The sequence below is a fragment of the Haliotis cracherodii genome, unplaced genomic scaffold, assembly GCF_022045235.1.
Source record: "Haliotis cracherodii isolate W230 unplaced genomic scaffold, xgHalCrac1.p SCAF_10, whole genome shotgun sequence".
NCBI lineage: Eukaryota > Metazoa > Mollusca > Gastropoda > Lepetellida > Haliotidae > Haliotis > Haliotis cracherodii.
In genome coordinates this window covers 38,991,260-39,012,332 of record NW_027266265.1, presented here as the reverse complement: position 1 = coordinate 39,012,332, position 21,073 = coordinate 38,991,260, and the positions used below count along the sequence as shown (strand labels likewise).

Here is a 21,073-nt window from a genome sequence, read left to right as displayed (position 1 = left end):
GTGATCCAATGTAAATGTAATTGACTGTATACATGGCACATGACTTTTCAGTACTGCGACCAAGGCGAGTCTGGCCAGAGGGGAGATATGAATCATATTGGACAGGTGAAACATACATAGGTATTATCAGTGATTGGATCTTCTGCCGGGTTTACAGCTTTTGTTAATTGCATCTATCACCATTACACCAGAATTACTTCGTCCACACAAGTGTTGTGATGTGACTCACTCAGGAGAATAACATCTGGCATCACTCTGCCAGTACACTGAGCTACAACTGTGTGGGGATGTATCAGCTGGGCTGGCACTTCAGATTGTATCATGACGAGTGACAATTCAGCCGAAAACAATGTTTCATATATATGGCTGTGTAGTTCTACCCAGACAGCATGGGTCCTAGTTCATGCTCTCAACCACAGCATGGATCCTAGTTCATGCTCTCAACCACAGCATGGGTCCTACCTAGTTCATGCTCTCAAACACAGCCTGGGTCCTAGTTCATGCTCTCAACCACAGCATGGGTCCTAGTTTATGCTCTCAACCACAGTATGGGTCCTAGTTCATGCTCTCAACCACAGCATGGGTCCTACCTAGTTCATGCTCTCAACCACAGCATGGGTCCTACCTAGTTCATGCTCTCAACCACAGCATGGATCCTAGTTCATGCTCTCAACCACAGCATGGGTCCTACCTAGTTCATGCTCTCAACCACAGCATGGGTCCTACCTAGTTCATGCTCTCAACCACAGCATGGATCCTAGTTCATGCTCTCAACCACAGCATGGGTCCTAGTTCATGCTCTCAACCACAGCATGGGTCCTAGTTCATGCTCTCAAACACAACATGGATCCTAGTTCATGCTCTCAACTACAGCATGGGTCCTAGTTCACGCTCTCAACCACAGACTGGGTCCTAGTTCATGCTCTCAACTACAGCATGGGTCCTAGTTCATGCTCTCAAACACAACATGGATCCTAGTTCATGCTCTCAACTACAGCATGGATCCTAGTTCATGCTCTCAACCACAGCATGGGTCCTAGTTCATGCTCTCAACCACAGCCTGGGTCCTAGTTCATGCTCTCAACTACAGCAAGGGTCCTAGTTCATGCTCTCAAACACAACATGGATCCTAATTCATGCTCTCAACTACAGCATGGATCCTAGTTCATGCTCTCAAACACAGCATGGATCCTAGTTCATGCTCTCAACTACAGCATGGATCCTAGTTCATGCTCTCAAACACAGCATGGATCCTAGTTCATGCTCTCAACTACAGCATGGGTCCTAGTTCACGCTCTCAACTACAGCCTGGGTCCTAGTTCATGCTCTCAACTACAGCATGGATCCTAGTTCATGCTCTCAAACACAACATGGATCCTAATTCATGCTCTCAACTACAGCATGGGTCCTAGTTCATGCTCTCAAACACAACATGGATTCTAATTAATGCTCTCAACTACAGCATGGGTCCTAGTTCATTCTCTCAACTACAGCATGGGTCCTAGTTCATGCTCTCAACCACAACATGGATCCTAGTTCATGCTCTCAACTACAGCATGGGTCCTAGTTCACGCTCTCAACCACAGCCTGGGTCCTAGTTCATGCTCTCAACTACAGCATGGGTCCTAGTTCATGCTCTCAAACACAACATGGATCCTAGTTCATGCTCTCAACTACAGCATGGATCCTAGTTCATGCTCTCAACCACAGCATGGGTCCTAGTTCATGCTCTCAACCACAGCCTGGGTCCTAGTTCATGCTCTCAACTACAGCAAGGGTCCTAGTTCATGCTCTCAAACACAACATGGATCCTAATTCATGCTCTCAACTACAGCATGGATCCTAGTTCATGCTCTCAAACACAGCATGGATCCTAGTTCATGCTCTCAACTACAGCATGGATCCTAGTTCATGCTCTCAAACACAGCATGGATCCTAGTTCATGCTCTCAACTACAGCATGGGTCCTAGTTCACGCTCTCAACTACAGCCTGGGTCCTAGTTCATGCTCTCAACTACAGCATGGATCCTAGTTCATGCTCTCAAACACAACATGGATCCTAATTCATGCTCTCAACTACAGCATGGGTCCTAGTTCATGCTCTCAAACACAACATGGATCCTAATTCATGCTCTCAACTACAGCATGGGTCCTAGTTCATTCTCTCAACTACAGCATGGGTCCTAGTTCATGCTCTCAACCACAGTCTGGGTCCTAGTTCGTGCTCTCAACCACAGCCTGGGTCCTAGTTCATGCTCTCAACTACAGCATGGGTCCTAGTTCATGCTCTCAACCACAGTATGGGCCCTAGTTCATGCTCTCAACAACAGCCTGGGTCCTAGTTCATGCTCTCAACTACAGCCTGGGTCCTAGTTCATGCTCTCAACTACAGCATGGGTCCTACCTAGTTCGTGCTCTCAACCACAGCATGGGTCCTAGTTCATGCTCTCAACTACAGCATGGGTCCTAGTTCATGCTCTCAAACACAGCATGGATCCTAGTTCATGCTCTCAATCATATGAAATCAGTGATATCGTTCGGTGCAGTTATGCAGCACAAGCCCTGCCCATTATTGACCCGAAGTCTGTTAGTTGGCATGGCCCTTATGTTTTTTCGTTTGTGGAAACATTAACGCAAACCATTTTCTTGGTTAACTAATCAAATACTACAGAATCAGTAGAAATTTATTTATTTTGGCATAAATGTGTTTAGTGAGTGAGTGAGTGAGTTGGGTTTTACGCCGCTTTTAACAGTATTCCAGTTATATCACAGCGTGTCAGCTTAATGTGGGAGGAAAGCCCGAAGTGATGCAGGTCTCAGACGTTTACCACTTCGGTGAAACCCACGAGCACGGGTATGGTGCTGACAAACCTAGAAACATAATCGGGGCGAACCGGGATTCGAACCCACAATCATAGGTTTCTGGCGTGCCCAAGGGACGCAATTCTGCACAGCGAATCACGGCGCCTTAGACGACTGGGCCACCCGTGCCCCCCATAAATGTGTTTAGAAAAAAGATAGGCAGCAGTTTGGAACACTGTATTATGTGGAATCTTCTGGGCCCTTTTCCACAAAGTCTAATACTTTTACTTTTAATTATCATAGTTCTCAGATACAACTTTGTGTCACCATCACTCTGGTGCTTGTTAGAATAAACAGATCAAGTTGTCCGGTTGGTGACTTGGTAGACTGTGTGTCATTGTACCCTGACTATGTGGGATGTCACTAGTTTGCTTCGTCAAAAATAGATAATTTCATTGATGGAAGTTTGGATATGCCTGATGTGCCATTAAAGAACAAACAAAACAAATCTTTGTCAGGGAGTCGAGGAGTGATGCACTGAATCACTTATCATTTCACTGAACAAATTCCACTGAGTCTGAGAGAGCTCATCTTCCCGAGGCAAGAGAGTTAACTGACTTTAAAAGTCCAGTTTCCACCCTTGCCGAACTAGGCTGGAATTCCTGGGCTCGATCGTAGCGCCACCAGTGGTTATTACAAGTTATGTCCCTTCTAAACCTCTCCTATGGACCAATCAGATTCAACCTCTTATACCACTTGCATTTATTTCAAACGAAATGGCGGCGCCCAGTCAAGACGATCTGATCGATAATGAAGACCTATATTGTGATAAAACGGGTTTTACATTGTGAAGAGCATCAAATCACGTGAGCACCTTGATTAAAAACATGAAATGATTTGAAAAATATCTGTTGACGAGTTGGCGGTGCACATGCTTTGCAAATCCTGCAATCAACAGAAATCTGCATGACAGTTTACGAACCGGTTTTCGATTTCGTTGCATGATTTTGATTGGACTATGCATAGACTCGTTAGTACATGTACGGCCAAAATGTAACTCCATAATACCAGCCTAGTTCAGCAAGGTTGGAAACTGGACTTTTATAGTCAGTTAACTCTCTTGCCTCGGGAAGATGGAGAGAGCTGGGATAAACATTTGATTTGGGGAACTAAACTTGGGGCTTCTATGAGATGGAGGGACACCAACTTGACCACCCCATCATTAATGCTTTCAGTGGATGCAGCCACAAAGTCAATGAAGCATGTTATCTGGGGCTAGAATGGTCATGTTGTACATTGTGGAGGCTGATTGTCACCTGGTCAATACATCTCACCTGGAAATTACCACTGGTGGTCACCAGGTCAGTCAGTCCAGTAACACTTACCCCACTAGTGTCTGAGGGCAATGGTGGTTACTACAGCCCAGTTATAGCATAATCCCCATTATTTAACAAAGATTTACATAGATCCTCAAACACAATAAGCTGTGTGCTACTGGGTCCCACAGCACAAGGTGAGATAAAATGGGTATAGCGTTGTGTTCAAGATTTTGGCACTTAGCAATGTGCATGCTTCATGTTTTAGGACATGGGGATCTAACCACCCACCTCCCTCTCTCTGGGTAGACACTCTATCCACTAAACCACAGAGGCGGTCCCATTCCTCAAAGTGATCTTAGTGCTGTGTTCCTATACTTTAACATAGCCTTGTGAGTGAGTGAGTGAGTGAGTGAGTGAGTGAGTGAGTGAGTGAGGCAGTGAGTGAGGGAGGGAGTGAGTGAGTGAGTGAGTGAGTGAGTGAGTGAGTGAGGGAGTGAGTGAGTGAGTGAGTGAGGCAGTGAGTGAGGGAGGGAGTGAGTGAGTGAGTGAGTGAGTGAGTGAGTGAGGGAGTGAGTGAGTGAGTGGTCTCAGACACATTTACCACTTTGATGAAACCCACAAGTAACGGTATGGTGCTGTACGATCCTAGTAACACTAAGAACACTTAGTGGAATGGTAAGCAGCTCTCGTTAGTAATGTTTACTTTACACTGAGTGAGTGGAATAAAAGAACTTTGAAAGGTATTTCAGGTTTATCTCATTGTTGGGAAAAGGCCAAAGTAACACTGATCTTATCTGAATCAGCAAATCCTAGCAAGGCAAAGGGATGCAACTCCTGCACCTTAGACCAGCAGGTCACCTATACCCAAACTCACCTGACAATTATTATGGTTATTATGTTTGCTTCAACTGAAAATAGCAGAAATAATTCAATAAGGTGGATATGGATTTGATTATATATAAGAACCTCTGCAACTATGCCAAAAAGATAAACATGTTTGCTATTCACACATTAATCATAAGCTAACAGTATGAAACAAGATTACTGGTTACAGATTGTTAGATCAAAGACACTAAGAGATATAAACAAGGGGACTTACTTACTTAATGGATTACTTAAAGCGCAAAGTGTTTCTTATTACCTGAGATTACCACGTCGATTAGCCTTAGCAAGACCAGATCTGTGTTCATACATGGAAAGTGAATTAAGGACAAACCAGTTTCTTTTCCTGTTTTTAGTTGATATGTCAAGAAGCAGAAAACAAAAGCCCAGAAATGATCATTGAGATTTATGTAACTGGATCAGGGATCAAGTTTCATGGCAGGGCAAGGGTGGCCCAGTCCTCTAAGGTGCTGCAATTCGCTCTCCAGGGCCCACTTGCACAAAGCGATCTTAGCGCTAAGACTATTGAAAGCCTATGTTAAAGTATGGGAGTTACGATCATCGTAGCACTATGATCGCTTTGTGCAAGTGGGCCCAGGATTGCATCTCTTTGGCATGTCAGAAACCGGTGATGGTTGGTTTGAGTCCCGGTTTGCCCTGATTGTTTCTAGGTTTGGCAGCACCATATCCTTGCTTGTGGGTTTCATCAAAGTGGTAAACATCTAAGACCTATATCGTTGGCTTTACACCCACATTAAGCTGAGAATACTGGGGTGATAAACCCAAGCTCTGTAGTTACATGGCCCTCCTTGAAAACAATGCATATTCATATTGTGCTGTATCCATGCCCTAAAGCATCTTCATGGTGCTACACCATTATTACCCAAGTCAATGGATCAGTGACCATTCAAGTTACATTCTCAGCTCCCTGGGGGGTATACAATCTCAGCTGCATATCCGATGGTCTGATTGCAATCATATCATGTCATCTCCGAGCTCTGGCTGCCAACTTCTAGGTCTTTGGGGGCATCTGGGGTTAGAATTGGTCGCCAGCAACCTAGGTTTGTAGTAAATGGATCGGATGGTCAGGCTCTGTGACTTGCATGTCATCTTACCTCAATGGCATTGACCGTTGCTCATAATGTCAATCATTCGATTATCAGGTCCAGGCTTTCTATTTTTCAACATCCCATACTTGCCGAAAGTGGCGACTATGCTTGTTGTAAGAGGCAACTAACAGGATCGGGTGGTCAGGCTCCCTGACTTGGATGATGCATTTCATCGTATCCCAATTGTGTGGATCAATGTTGATGTCAATCACTGGATTGTCTGGTCAAAATTTGATTATTTACAGACCGCTGTCATATAGCTGGAATATTGCTGAGTGTGGCATTAAAACAAACATCTTGAATATGAATAAACTGGTGGGATGGACTGGGGTAAGGCATTACTTACATATATATGAACTTATGAAATCCAATGAGTGAGTATTCTATTATGACTTTTAACAATATTCTAGCACTGCAGGTAACGCCAAAAATGTGCTCACATTATAGCCATGTGGGTAATCGAACCTAGGTCTTTGAAATGGTTTAGCCATAGACGATGCCACCATTCCCCCTGTGAAATAGAGCTCACCCTATGGCCATCAACTTTGAACTTGTTGTTTGATTGCAATTTAACCAACACTTCCGTTTGAGCAGATTTTCCACCCAAGTCTTCACCAGCAGCAATACCTTCGCAATCAGTGCATTGCAACCATTATTACCATGTGTCCACATTTAATTACATCCCCACTCAGTATATGGCCGTATTAAAGGAACACAGGGACTTAACAAGCTTGCATGCATGGACTATTGGAGAAATATTGCCTGGATGGAACCAGTGGACTACGATTGATTCAAAAGGCTCTGATTTACTGCTTGTTTTCAGTGATCAAGTCTATCATGAGTTCCACCTGGCTGTTCCTTATACCGTAACCAACGGCAACAAGAACAGGCAGCGATGCGAATCAATACCTACCGAGTAGCAATTCAGCATATTTTTCAAACATGAAGCTGCTGTCGCTCTACTACAGAATAATTGCTTCGGTCACGTAATAGTCTCATTGTAAGTACATCAAGGAAAGTGTTTACGCAAGTTATCGAACAATACCTGTTTTTTCCCCACCCACCCCAAAACAACCATTATTTGATGCCTACACTTTTGTTTGTTTATTTTTTTATTATATTAATACAAGTAATCAGGATGTAGTGAACACAGGCACCATAGACGCCATTGTAGTTTATACACTAAATCCCAACACAGCAGTAGCATGGGACATTTGTAGTCTTAATGCATTGACCCATACCAGCCACACCTTAATTTGATTTCATAATTAATTATTAACAATGCAGCAACTCCACCTGAAACCTCCCTCTGGATATATTCACAGCCATCTGCACACAGATATTCCGTGATGATCTGGTCACAGTTAATGAAATTGTTTTGATGGAAGTCATCTTATTGTACCTGTGTATGTACATTTATGATTAATCCAGGTAATTCTACACGCAAATACCATAAATACATTGATTGTCTATTTTTATGCTTTTAATGGACACATGAAAATAATTGTGTTTTTGCTCCAAGACACGGAAACAAAACCTGCAGGAATTATGTTTGATTATGTAAAGTTTCTTTTAGTGAAAGTAAATGTGGTTCTTGTACCTGCCTGAACTCATTAAGGTAACTTTGATTAATATTACAGGTAGGCAGTCTTCTTGTATTGAATTTCACTCAGGTAGTCATCCCAGCAAGCCTCTTACCCAACTTTATGGCCACATTTCAAGCAACAAGATTGAGGCTAGACTAATTTATTTTTTTGTTACACAGATATTTTGGGTAAATTTGCCAAGATGCAGGGGCAAAATAAGAACAAACACAAATGTCATGGTTGATTTGTCATTACAGTAAACTACGGTTATAACAAACTCAAAGGGACCACTAATTTTAGTTCGTAATAACCGTAGTTCGTTATAAGCATATATATATAAAGCATATATGCAACAAATGGCCGGGACTAAAAAATTAAATTTGTTATATCGGTCAGTTCGTTATAAGCGTGTTCATTATATATGGTTTACTGTATTTGCCTCCTAAGACAGGGGAGGGAATCCTTGTTGTATTTGAGATTGCACACTAAAGTCAGTCAGGCAGACAGACAGACAGACACACAGACACACACTTTGTTTTAACTGAGAGTCTATCAGTATTTTTTATTTTTATTTTCCAACTTGTATGGCCTAAAGTAAATAGGGGCAGTCGGGTAGCCTTGTGGTTAAAGCGTTCGCTTGTCACGCTGAAGACCATGGTTTAATTCCAGACATGGGTACAATGTGTGAAGCCCATTTCCGGTGTCCCCCGCCATGATATTGCTGGAATATTGCTAAAAGCAGTGTAAAACCTTACTCACTCACACATTAAAGTAAATATGCATGTCAATATATTTGTCATAATAATATAACCAGTTTTCTGGTAAGCTGCAGTTTTCTAAAATGGGTACCGAAAGAGTTTAGTCAGGGCCTGCAGCTTCTGAAGTCCATGTGTCCAGATGTCAGTCTGGTATTTCAAACACTGCATGCCATGACACATTAACTATAGTAAAATGAAAAAAATTGGATGTTCTTTAACTTCTTATGAATAGCATAAAATTGAGCCGAATATAGTAATCATGATCCAATATTTGCATCTGTGAGTGTAGGAAATCTGATCAGGTTGACCACAGCTACCCAGGAATGTCATGCACAATCTGTGGCCTATGAATAGGTCTATTCCAGATCTGTTGTGTCATCCTGTGTACTTGAAGTGTATAAAGTAAATTGCTGCAGGCTTCCCCTTGTAACAAGATCCTCTCTTATTTCTCAGACTCACGTGCTCAGTCAAGCAGGCTTGACCCCGGCCTCATCTCCATCAGAGCTGAGCTAACATACCCTGAACTCGGCTGTTGTGTGCTATTTGCTGAGTGTTATGTTGATACGGATAGCGTTTCCACTGAAACTGAGTTGTAGGCACTGCTTTTACTTTCGTTTTGAGTGAGTGAGTGAGTGAGTGAGTGAGTGAGTGAGTGAGTGCATGAGTGAGTGCATGAGTGAGTGAGCGAGTGAGTGCATGAGTGAGGGAGTGAGTGAGTGCATGAGTGAGTGCATGAGTGAGTGAGTGAGTGCATGAGTGAGTGAGTGAGTGAGTGAGTGAGTGCATGAGTGAGTGAGTGCATGAGTGAGTGAGTGAGTGCATGAGTGAGTGCATGAGTTTGGTTAAATGCCCATTGGAACAGTGTTTCATGTGTGTCTCTCATTATCAAGAAGTTCAAGGGACATTTAAAATGTGAGTGAGTGAGTGAGTGAGTGAGTGAGTGATTTCTTGCCACTTATATAGTCCAACTTGCCACTTATATTATAATCAGCTTTCAGCTCTATTTGGTTGTGTTTGTTTCTTGTTTAACGCCACAATCAGAAATATTCCAGCTATATGATTTCGGTCTGTAAATAATCAAGTCTGGACCAATCAATCAAGTGATTGACATCATGAGCATTGATCCATGCAATTGGGATACCATTACATGCATCAACCAGGTCAACAAGCCTTACCTATTAGTGGCCTCTTACGACAAGCATAGTTGCTTCTTAAGAGGGTTGCTGAAGACCTTTTCTCTACCTGGATCTTCAGCTATGTAATTGTTTACCAGCTCAATATGGGAGTAAAGGCCAAAGAGACGCATATTGAAGATGATTGCCAGTATCCAAACCAAAATAGGAATCTTGGGGAACACTTGTTTTGAAATGCTGTTATAATTTCAAACTTTAGTATAAGACTATATAAGCACATAAGACTATTCAGCTTGAGGTCTTTTAAGCAGGCAAAATAAAAGAATTTAATGGATTGGCTACAGCTAGTAATTTACCAGCGATATCAATACAACCAGGAATCATCAAATCCTAGTCAGCCAACCCAGTGGATGATATTATGAGCACCAGCCCACGTCATCAGGGTACGATAACAGGCCATCCAACCACCGAACCTGGCCACCTAAGGGTTTTACCTTGACCTATAAAACTAGAGGTCCAGAGGACTAATTACAAGGGTGCATACAGATATTTGAAGATCCTTTTAAGTAATGAATAGGTGCAGTGTACTGTACTGTAAGATTTGATACTTACTTTAACTTCAGGAACTTCAAGAATTTGACACAGTGAATATTATGTTGCATCAGATGTATTTTTTTCTGTGTCCATTCTATACATTTGGGCGTACTGGATGCCCATGTCTGTGTCATGTAAAACCATGCAAGCCTTACAATTTAGGCTATATCAAGTAAAAGAATGCCAGAGGCCTTTTGTAACCTGCACCCAACAGAGTCAATATCAACCAAGTATTTAAGTAATTCCGTCCCTGCCAACATTAAACAAGGGAGCATCCTTATCAAAGGTTATACATTTCTCTCGGTAAATCCCAGCTCAGAACAGATTTATTCCTTCATATATTCAAATTTAATACACACCGGGTGAGAAAGTGTGACAATGACATATGACAGTCCAGTTTAATATGCAGACTGCACGCCAAGTTCGTGATTGACATGTCAGAAGTGGGTGATGTTTTACAGCAGAATGACTGGCACATACTTGTGGACCATAAAACTTCACAAGTTTCTCCTTCGCAAGTAGTATTGACCTTTAAGGGTATCCACATTAAGCATAAAATTACCTCCTGTATAATTTCATTTTCCAAAAGGATGTCACATCCAAATGTTCTTTTACTTTTTAAGAATACAGGGCATTTCAAAAGATGTAGATTTTGCTCAAAATCTTTAATACAGGATGAAATGCAATATCAGAAGTCAAATATTGTCTCTTTTTTCTGTTTCTAGCAATGTTTAGCAGAATTAAAGTATTGTTATTTTACTAGGAATGGTTAATAGCACAATGGCAAATACATTTGGTTCTTGTCCACAGTGTGTGAAGTCAGAGTTGGTGGTTTCCCATCATGACTGGGACGGGACAATGTTAAAAATGCATGACTAACTCACTCCGTAGATAAACATTGTGTGTTTTCAGATTTGCAGGTTTTGAGTATTTTATGCCCAAACTTTCATTTCGAACTGATGGTGCTGAATGAGATGTTTTTCAATTTGGCATTGAGAAAAGAGAGAAAAAGTATCTAGAAAAATATTCATTTAACAATATTTTTCAATTTATCAAGAAAAGTATTCATATGCAGTGAAACGTACAAAGGATTTCAAAGACCCAACCTCATTTAACAACGTTTTTTAACCAATCAGGATGTAGCTCACACTCCCATTTTTGTTACAATTACTCCATATGACTTCGTCTTTTCCAGGTGATGTCACATGGGGTTTAACATGTTCAAGATTGTTGCACTTATATAACGACGTGCAGGTGTGCATGTGTTGTGTGTAACTGCTTGTACTAGTCTGGACTAATGCCGATTTTATAGTGCTAGCCCCCTGAGATACCATGTCACAGTTTAACATGAATACCCCACTCAGACACAGTATACTGACTCCAAGCCGACCAGTCCTTGTTTTAGCCCCTTAATGCCGAGTGCCAGCAAAGGTAACAACAAGTACCATCTTTTAAAGTCTTTTGGTATGACACGGCTGGGGATCGTACCCCATACCTCCTCCCGCTCTCCGGACTACGGAGGCAGTTTCTTGTCTATACACATGACGTCATTACCAAAATCTTCACACAATGCAGAGTTCCTGGTTTTCTGACATGATGACACAGAATAACATTACTAGTTCCACTGGGGAGTATTTTATAGTTTTGAGGGTTAACATCACAATGGCCCGATTAAAATATGTAAAAAGGGCACACTAATGAATAATGTTTTGTAACAGTACCTTGTGACAATGGTTGTTTAATGAAGCCAGTGATAAATATACTCTCACACAAGTAAACATAAAAACTCATGGAGAATTATGTCAATGTGAAGATGCTTAATGCACAGTATGATGCACACTATAACGTTGGGTATTACTTCCAGAGGAAGGGAGCAATTTGTCTGCTAAAAATCCAAACAAAATACACCTATGAAATGGCCAGTCCCTTATAGTGAGTGAGTGAGTGAGTGAGTGAGTGAGTGAGTGAGTGAGTGAGTTGGGCGTAATGCTTTTAACAGTATTCCAGTCATATCGCAGCGTGTCAGCTTAATGTGGGAGGAAAGCCCGAAGTGATGTAGGTCTCAGACGTTTACCACTTCGGTGAAACCCACGAGCACAGGGGTGGTGCTGACAAATCAGTCCCTTACGGTGATGTAGGGTTTTACCTTTGTTGAACAGTCAAGAGGCCCCTATAATATTTAACACAAAGGGTCCTGATAAGATATGTGAGGATTCGGCCATATTGCACGGAAGTTGTAAGTACCGGATAGACACCGAAATTAATGTAAATATTATTGAATGAAAATTTGATTAAAATCAGTAAAATAGATTACATAGATTACAAACATGAGTCCATATATACAATGAACACTTTTAATCACAGATGGTGTAACAACACAATTAACTTCCATAATCATGATAATTCAGACTTGTTGATATTCTATTTCCAATGACAGGTCATGACGAGACGTCATTATAGGTTGGGGGTCCGGCTTATTTACTGCACATAACATTTTGATACAGATTTCAAGGACCAAGTTAATACTTCGGCTTATGTATGAGATCAGCTTATCTACGGTCACATACGGTACAATGTTCACAACGTAATTCTGATAGAAAAGAACTGAAGTGTGAATACTACATAAAGAAAAGGTATTTTTCATCAATGATCTCTGAATATCTTTGAAAACTTCAGTGATAGCAATGTCAGCTTCTAATATTCTTACTGTCATCGATGTAATGTCATTTGAAAAGTACATGTATGCCAAATGTGTTGATTATCAGAATTTTCTTAACCATGTTAATTATCTTTGAAAACATGAGCAGTATCGATGTCAAATATTGATACCGTGAATTGTCATCAATGTATAACTGTTTGCGTCACAACACATCTCTGATCAATGTTTTCATCCATACTAACGGCTCCATGTCGGACCTGTTCAGCAACACCATCTGTTCATGGTTGGCCATCAAACCACAGCAAATAGCACAAAATGTATTCCCAACATCCTTTGCTTAAAATGAAGCACAATATCACAGCCCCCTCATAATAAGGTCCATATGGTAGAACCAGCTATTACACCAACATCACGGATGTCTGTATGGCCGTGTCATCATTGACAAACCACACCCATCTAGCTACGATTCTAAACTAAGTCCCCTTGCAGCCAAATTGGGAAAAAAACCCATTATTTTGTTCAAAGTTCTTATTTTCCCCAATTCAGAGATATTTTAACATTGCATTCAATGTAATAATGTAAATCTAAGAATTAAAGCCTTTTCCTCTAAACTGGTCGTGTTATCAGTGAAATACAAGTTCTCTACAAAGGCTATTATTAGTTATAATATTAACATGAATTGGAATTCATAAATCCATTTTGGGTATTTATACTGACATTTGCTGCAGACTTAGGGGTGGAATAAATCCCTATATAACCCCAGAACCATCATGAATATAAACACAAAGAAGAACATAACAAGTCACCCCAAGCATTATTCAAGCTTCCCCTGCTGCATACACTGACATTTTCCTTTCTCCTGCTAAGTGAGAGAGACTTTATAATAGATAGGCAGTATCAGAGGCTTCATGAGACGCAGGTGACTAGAATATGACTACAAGATCTAACCCGGACTTGTGTGGGTGAACTTCATTCAAACTTGCTGGACGGGTTACCTTTGCAACAACAATGCTGTTTGAATGGTTTCTTTCGGTCCTCCTGATATTTTTTTCCGGCATAACATAACATTGAATTATGGAAGGGAATGTGAAATAATTGTGATCTGTTGTGAGATAACGGAGCCTGGTTGTCTGTTAGGCTGATGTTTTGTTATTTAGTGATCTGCATACATGACATATATAATATTCATGTCAGGTATATATCAGACTTTAATACAAATTTATTATTATAAATTATCACAACAATTTTAGCAAATATGAAATATGATATAATATTTATATATGATACAATAGCTGTTATAAATCTGTGATATTGTAATGTACGTCTGTTTGAAAGTCATACATGACATATATATCTGTTTGATATTTTGGAGAAAATCTGTCCATATCGACAAGACATTATATTGAAAGGGATGTTTTGATTGATTGGAGAATGATGAATCATATACGGAGTGGCCCGCGTAAATTCAATCTCACCTGTGTTATCATGCACGCCGCCGATGATGTACAACTTCTTCTGATAATTATTAGCTAATCCTCCTGCTGGATCGGATGGGTAGTCATAGCGATAGACTCCAAAAACCATCTTGTGAGAATTAACAAATGATTATCCAAAAAGAAGTGCACAGTGTCCGAATCCAGGCTATCGCGAGCCTGTCACTGCCTTTACCACTCCCCTCCAGTGTTCTAGCCAAACTGATCCTTTACTATACATGATGCAGCACAGGCCAGTCCATTAACTCCCTGTAGGGGGATCAGGTCACTCACTCTCTGTAGCGAATCCGTTACACATCAGTGACAATACTTAATCACAAGAGTTGGACGGATAAATATCATAAGACGGATAAACTTCATACCTGCAAATCTCCCAGAATCCTCGTGGTCGGTGTCTGTGTCTGAGTAGGGGTCGTGGTAGCTGCCAGGCGTGGATGGGCGGTCGTCTGAAGCAGGGGAGATCGGGCATGACAGGAGATAATCTTTATGGGTGATAGTATTTTCAGATGAGCAAGTGTGAACACTAACATAGGTATCACTTCCATATTTTTCATGCTGCAGAGAGAAGGCTGAAGCCAAAGGCTGAAGCCAAAGGCTGAAGCCAAAGGCTGGAAACATGATATCATCATAGTTGGCTAGGCACTATCATCCCAAATTGAAACATTTTTTATTGACAGTATTCTAACGTTATTGATTTTTTAATTCCTTTGTTAGACAACAATGGCGAAGCAATTTTTCATGTTAGAGAAAAGATTCTATTGTAGATTTGTTTTCAAGCTTACAACTTAGTGCTTATAAAATATAATTTTATAAAAATGTTTGATGAAAGTTTAGAGTGAGTGAGTGGGAGGAGAGAGATTTAAAGCCACTTTTAGCAATATTCCAGCCATATTATATCAGGGGACACCAGAAGTGTGAAAATTTAGAATAATGACAAATATTTTATGAATGAATAATACAATTTAGGAACATACAATCACTTCACCTAGATCAGGACAAAACATGTTTGCTGTTTATTCAGTCAATACAAACAATAAATCACTCAATAGGTTCGCCACATAGAAGGGCAGATAAAGACACAACACATAGGGAATTGTTCAAATGATACAAGCATGAAACTCTACATCAGTGTTCCCACTGGTTTGTACAGCCCTAACAATCCACGCTAGTCCGCTAGCCCAAGACTACCAAATGGTGCTGAGGACTGGTCCAGTCCAGTGATACGTCTCATTGACTTGTACATTTGAGGGCTATAAGTCTGAACCAGTCCTAGATGCTTACCACACACTGGAACTGAATAAGGCTGACGGAAAATGCTACAAAGTCTGTGGACTAGTGAAATAAGGTTTCTACTAGTCCAGAGCTCCAGATAAGTTTTTGAGCATTTGAGTTTTTACTCTAGGGTTTCTATTTTAATTGGTTTATTACATTTTTCATTTGGTAACCAATATCTTTCCACTCATCTATTCATCACTCTATTGGGGTTTGCCCCAAATCAGTTAACATTTTAAGATTTAAAAAAGAGGAAGAAGAATTTAGATGTATATAACAGTTCTAAATATATAGGCTTGACTTGGAAAGTAAATTAACTTGTAACTGTGTTTCAGAAATTAGCTCTGTTGTATGCATGCTGAAAAAGCTTCACTGGGTATTTACAATTTCATTTAATGCATGTGTTTCTGTAAGCAAGTCAATTGAAAGTAATTGGGTTTTGAATATTTTTTAGGGGTATTTTACTCAAATACACTGCTTATCTGTAGCTCTGCTAGATTCTAAAATATGATCATTCTAAGGCTGTATGCATATTAGAAAAAAAAATATGTTAACCCCTGTTCAAAATTGACTTATAAATATGAGAAAATCAAATTCCAATTTCAGATGGATTGGGATAAGTTTCTCATCTATAAGATAGATGCATGTAATATTTACCAACATGTATCCTCTGGTAAATACACTGACACAAGGGTGCAAACTGATCCCTACTTTATATCCACCCACATAATACTCTCAGAAAAAGTGGACCGACCCATCCATATTGTGTGTGGGGTAAACCTCTCGCTCGCTTCCCTATTGTATCTGTCAATCATGTTTACCCCTAACGCATGACAAATGTAAATACAAAACCCCTTCCTCGAACGATCACTCTCTCCACCCTATTGACACAGATATTTCAGCTACTATCTAGATAAGATACCCTTAGAACAAATTCAGGGTGCGGTGATCGTGAAGTGGTTGACTAAAACACGGGGGATTTTCGATTTACGTGTCTGAGTGAAAGTATGCAGTGTGTGTGCACCTAACATGCAGTCGGCAACATTTACCTGACAGGTGGGGTGTGCAACTGCATTTAAACTGTTGATTTAGGTTCGTCACTTCTAAACAAAACCAGCTGTAAAAAACGAATGCAATTAACTGCGTGATGTCTTGATTTAAAAAATTCAAAAATGCTTAGGAGTGTCTACTAAGTTTAACTTAGTGAGACTGAGATAAACATGACCAAATATGGGCAGTTAAATGTTTCATATCTGAACACACTGATCTCTTATGAAAAAACCCCAATGCATCCCCTTTTTTAAGGATGGCTGTAATCTCATGAAACACATCAACTATTTTATTCATATAAGGCCACAATAAATTACTTATTACTTTTTCATCCAGGGTTAAAAGGAATGTGAGGCAGAGGAATGTTATTCTAAATATATTTTTAAAACAAACTGTTCAAGGTATCTCTGTACAGTAACTGTTAAGGGGTGTGATTCAAATGAAGCATCAATGTTTGGTAAGATTTTGTTCATGGTGTCTTTTATCAAGTGAATGAGTGAGTTATTGGGTGGGATTTGGGTGAGTGAGTGAGTGAGTGAGTGAGTGAGGTTTTACACAGTTTTTAGCAATATTTTAGCAATATCATGGTGGGGGACACCAGACATGGGCTTCACACATTGTACCCATGTGGGGAATCGTCTTTGGCATGATGAGCGAACACTTTAACCACTAGTTTACCTGATGGGCCAAAGGTAAAGAAAGAAGGTAACATACTGCAATCACCTTCCTCCTAATGTTCTACAATACACTGATGTAAGGGGCAGGCTGTTTTGTAGTGATACAGGTATCGAATAATTAATTTATTAAATCCCAAGTCAAATTATTTTCTTGTTTTACTGATGAACTCTATATTACGTAAAAGTATAGAAATGAAACTACATTCCTCTAATCTTATTACATCAAACACCTACCTCTCAATAAATATTATTGTAAATTTAATCAAAGATATTTTCGTGAACAGAATACAAGTAACCATTGGCTAAGAACTTTTTAAGATACTGGTACTATTCTGATTTTTAAATTTTTTTATTTCAAAATTCATTTTAAATTCAGATAATGTCTCCTGAACCTCCACCAGTATATAGGGTATGATTTCATTCCATTTTGTCACCTGCACATGTTGCAACCGAGTAAATTAATCAGGTTGCACCACCAAAATATTGGCTGCACCATTTTATCATAAACTGAAACACTGTATTTTCAATTATGTTGGATTTTAAATAAATCCAAAAAGAAATCAAACTTGAGAATATCCTACAGTATTTTATTTTGAGGAAATCTGTATACGGCTTTTAACATCTTGATCATATCCAGCAAACTACCTTAAAAGTTTCAAAGTATCTGTTTGATGTGATTGTAACCTCATAAGTGACTGTCCTAGCTGTAATTGTGAAGAATTAGTTCTGCAAGTTCACTGCATCCAGACCACCAGTGTATTTAACTATTTTCATGAATTTTTGTTTCCTGGATTCTAAAAGATTTGCAGCCGGTTCTAAAAGAATTAAGTTTTCCACTTTTATCAAATATAACTGCTGCTGTGGGAAATGTTGCCTGCACTGGGTGCAACCTGGCAATAAAAGTTACCTGCACTAGCGATGTTTTACCTGCACTGGGTGCAACCTGGCAATAAAAGTTACCTGCACTAGCAATGTTTTACCTGCACTGGGTGCAACCTGGCAATAAAAGTTACCTGCACTTGCAATGTTTTACCTGCACTGGTGCATCTTGGATAGAGTGAAATCGATGCCTGGTATGTCTGCATGTCAAAAGCACTTTAGATTCAGCATTGGGTTTTATGGTCTTCACATTGTTCGCTAACAATTAACTTGGACAGGTCAAAATGAAACATAATTTGTCGAGCTCAATACCTTTTATAATACATTTCCATATGATAGGATCAGTTCGTTTACACATGGTTTAGGGGGGAATAATAAATGCTGATTCTGTTCAAGATGTTCGCTAACAATTAACTTGGACAGGTCAAAATGAAACAAAATTTGTCGAGCTCAATACCTTTTATAATACATTTCCATATGATAGGATCAGTTCGTTTACACATGGTTTAGGGGGGAATAATAAATGCTGATTCTGTTCAAGATGTCACTATACTGACATACATCAAAAATATAAAATATTTATCAAAATGGCCACAAACATCAAATTACATGTACATATTTCTGGGTGCACAATGTCGTACAGGTTCCAATCTCATTTGATGTGTGAAGGCCTCGAGCACAAAAACACAATCATGTCATCTTTTCTAATTCAATTTAAAATGTATTGTGTTTTCACTGTTTCAGTGTAATTTGATCCGAGTGAGTGAGTATGGTTTTACGCCGTGTTTAGCCATCTTCCAGCAATATCAGGACGGGGGACACCAAGAAATGGGCTTTACACATTGTACCCATGTCTGTAATCGAACCCAGGCCTCTCGGCGTGAGGAGCTAACTACGCACCTAATGTGGTAGAAGGTTTATTCTCTTAGGTTTGTGTTTCCAGTGGCCAGACTATTTACTATTAATTTCAACTTATGAATTAACATTTAAAATGGCAATGTTAGATTTCTGTAGCTGTACCTCTTTTTTTCCATCCATCAACATCATGAAAGATAGGGCAGTCAGGCATAAGGAGTAATTTAAACTTTTAAGCCTCTATTTCGATATTCTGTTTTTGGCTCCGATGGGCCAAATCATTCGCCAAGTGTGGCCTTGTTCACACAGCACACTAGTGCATTAAGCTACATAGCCCAGCACAAAGGCACATACACAATATTAAATCAGAATAAAGATGAAAAAAAAATATAGTTAAGAAATCCTTACTTAAATAAAGGAAGGTGCATCAAGTACTAACATTTTACAGACACACTTCTGATCTTTAAAAAAACCTTTATGCATTTCTTTGGCCAAAGCCCTTTTGTATATTCCAGTGAATAGCCACATTCCTCTCATCATTGTCAATCTCACACTGTAGGACGTGGTTGTCATAATTTATCAAAACTCATTTTTGTTCAGGTTTATCTTTGTGTGGTGTCTTAAGCCCAGGTACCCATGTGTGACATCCCCTGCCTGGGCTGTGCGAGGGGGGCGAAGGAGGGGAGAAGGTTAGGGGGAGCAAGGAGAGTAGGCTTCACAACAACATAACGTCCCTGTCCAAAGTAGGCTTATTTTGAACACCAAGTCACTAGGGCTGGGACGGGTAACTTGGGTTCTCGGGTCGGGTTGGTACTGAAAAGGACCCGGGTACCCAGAGGACTACCCCTACCCGATGTTAGTCATGTGACTACGTGTATATCCATTCCTTCTGACTTTTGTATGTTTCATGTTTGAATAAAGATAAAACTTCTGTCAACTTCAGTGTGCATGACCAGAGTGTTTTATACATGTATCTAGTATCTAAATACATTTTGTCCTGGGCTATGGTCAAACTATTCCCAGTCAGACATTTTGTACGTATCTCCTGAGAATCAGGGGGGTGGGTACCTGGGTAGTAAAAATGTGGACTCGTCCCAGCCCTACAAGCCACCTGGTTGTTTGTCATGGGTTTGAGTGAGTAAGTATGGTTTTACGCCGCTTTTAGCAATATTCAAGCAATATCACGGCGGGGGACACCAGAAATGGGCTTCACACATTGTACCCATGTCGGGAATCAAACCCGGGTGTTTGGCGTGACGAGCAGTCGCTTTAACCACTAGGCTACCCGACCGCCCCTAGCATGGGTTTGAACTGGGTTATAATGAACTAAAATTAGTGGTCCTTTTGAGTTTATTATACCTGTAGTTTACTGTATATTAACAAGAACTGACATTTGGTTTATTTTATTTTTGTTGCATTCATAAATATTCAGGTTAAGTGAAGGCGGTCTGTATATCATCAAGTCTGGTCCAGGCAATCCAGTGGTTAACACAAGGAGCATCATAAATACATATAGGATATGACCAGCAAGAACCAAGTCAACAAGCTACATCTCCTGATTCCATAAATCGCCCCTTACAGCATTTGCAGCATGTTTAGTGTTGAACATCATCTGTGCAGATCCAAATAAATCCCTGGTGGTACTTTAGTTCTGTGATTAACCATGTGATGGTAATTGTTGGCGCTAACAGAATACTCAGTGTTTCATTTCACCAGGCGCTGTGTAGATTGCTAAGTACCTTGTCTGAGTCAGAAAAACACCTATTGAACCGTTGAATATGTCTTCGTCAATAGAACTGTTATATTGGGTCAGTGAATCATCAGCAAATCCAGTTATCTGGAACAATTCAATCACAACCATGACTGGGAACCGAAGGATATAGACCATTAGTTGACAATCTGCCATGATCTTCATAAACATGTGACAAGTGTTAGAAATCCTAGGCCTGATTACACCAGTTCTAGCAACACATAATCCCCTAGTGTGTACAACACTGTAATACTA

The 21,073-nt window shown here is 40.1% G+C and overlaps 1 protein-coding gene across 1 annotated transcript in view; it reads right to left on the bottom strand.

Moving 5' to 3' along the window:
• LOC139454366 (kinesin-like protein KIFC3) overlaps positions 1–21,073 on the bottom strand; it is an 80,472-nt gene that overhangs the window by 47,218 nt on the left and 12,181 nt on the right. The window contains exon 3 of the mRNA XM_071236017.1: positions 14,698–14,781. Within this exon, the coding sequence (XP_071092118.1) occupies positions 14,698–14,781 (84 nt within the window). The remainder of the gene's footprint in view (positions 1–14,697; positions 14,782–21,073) is intronic.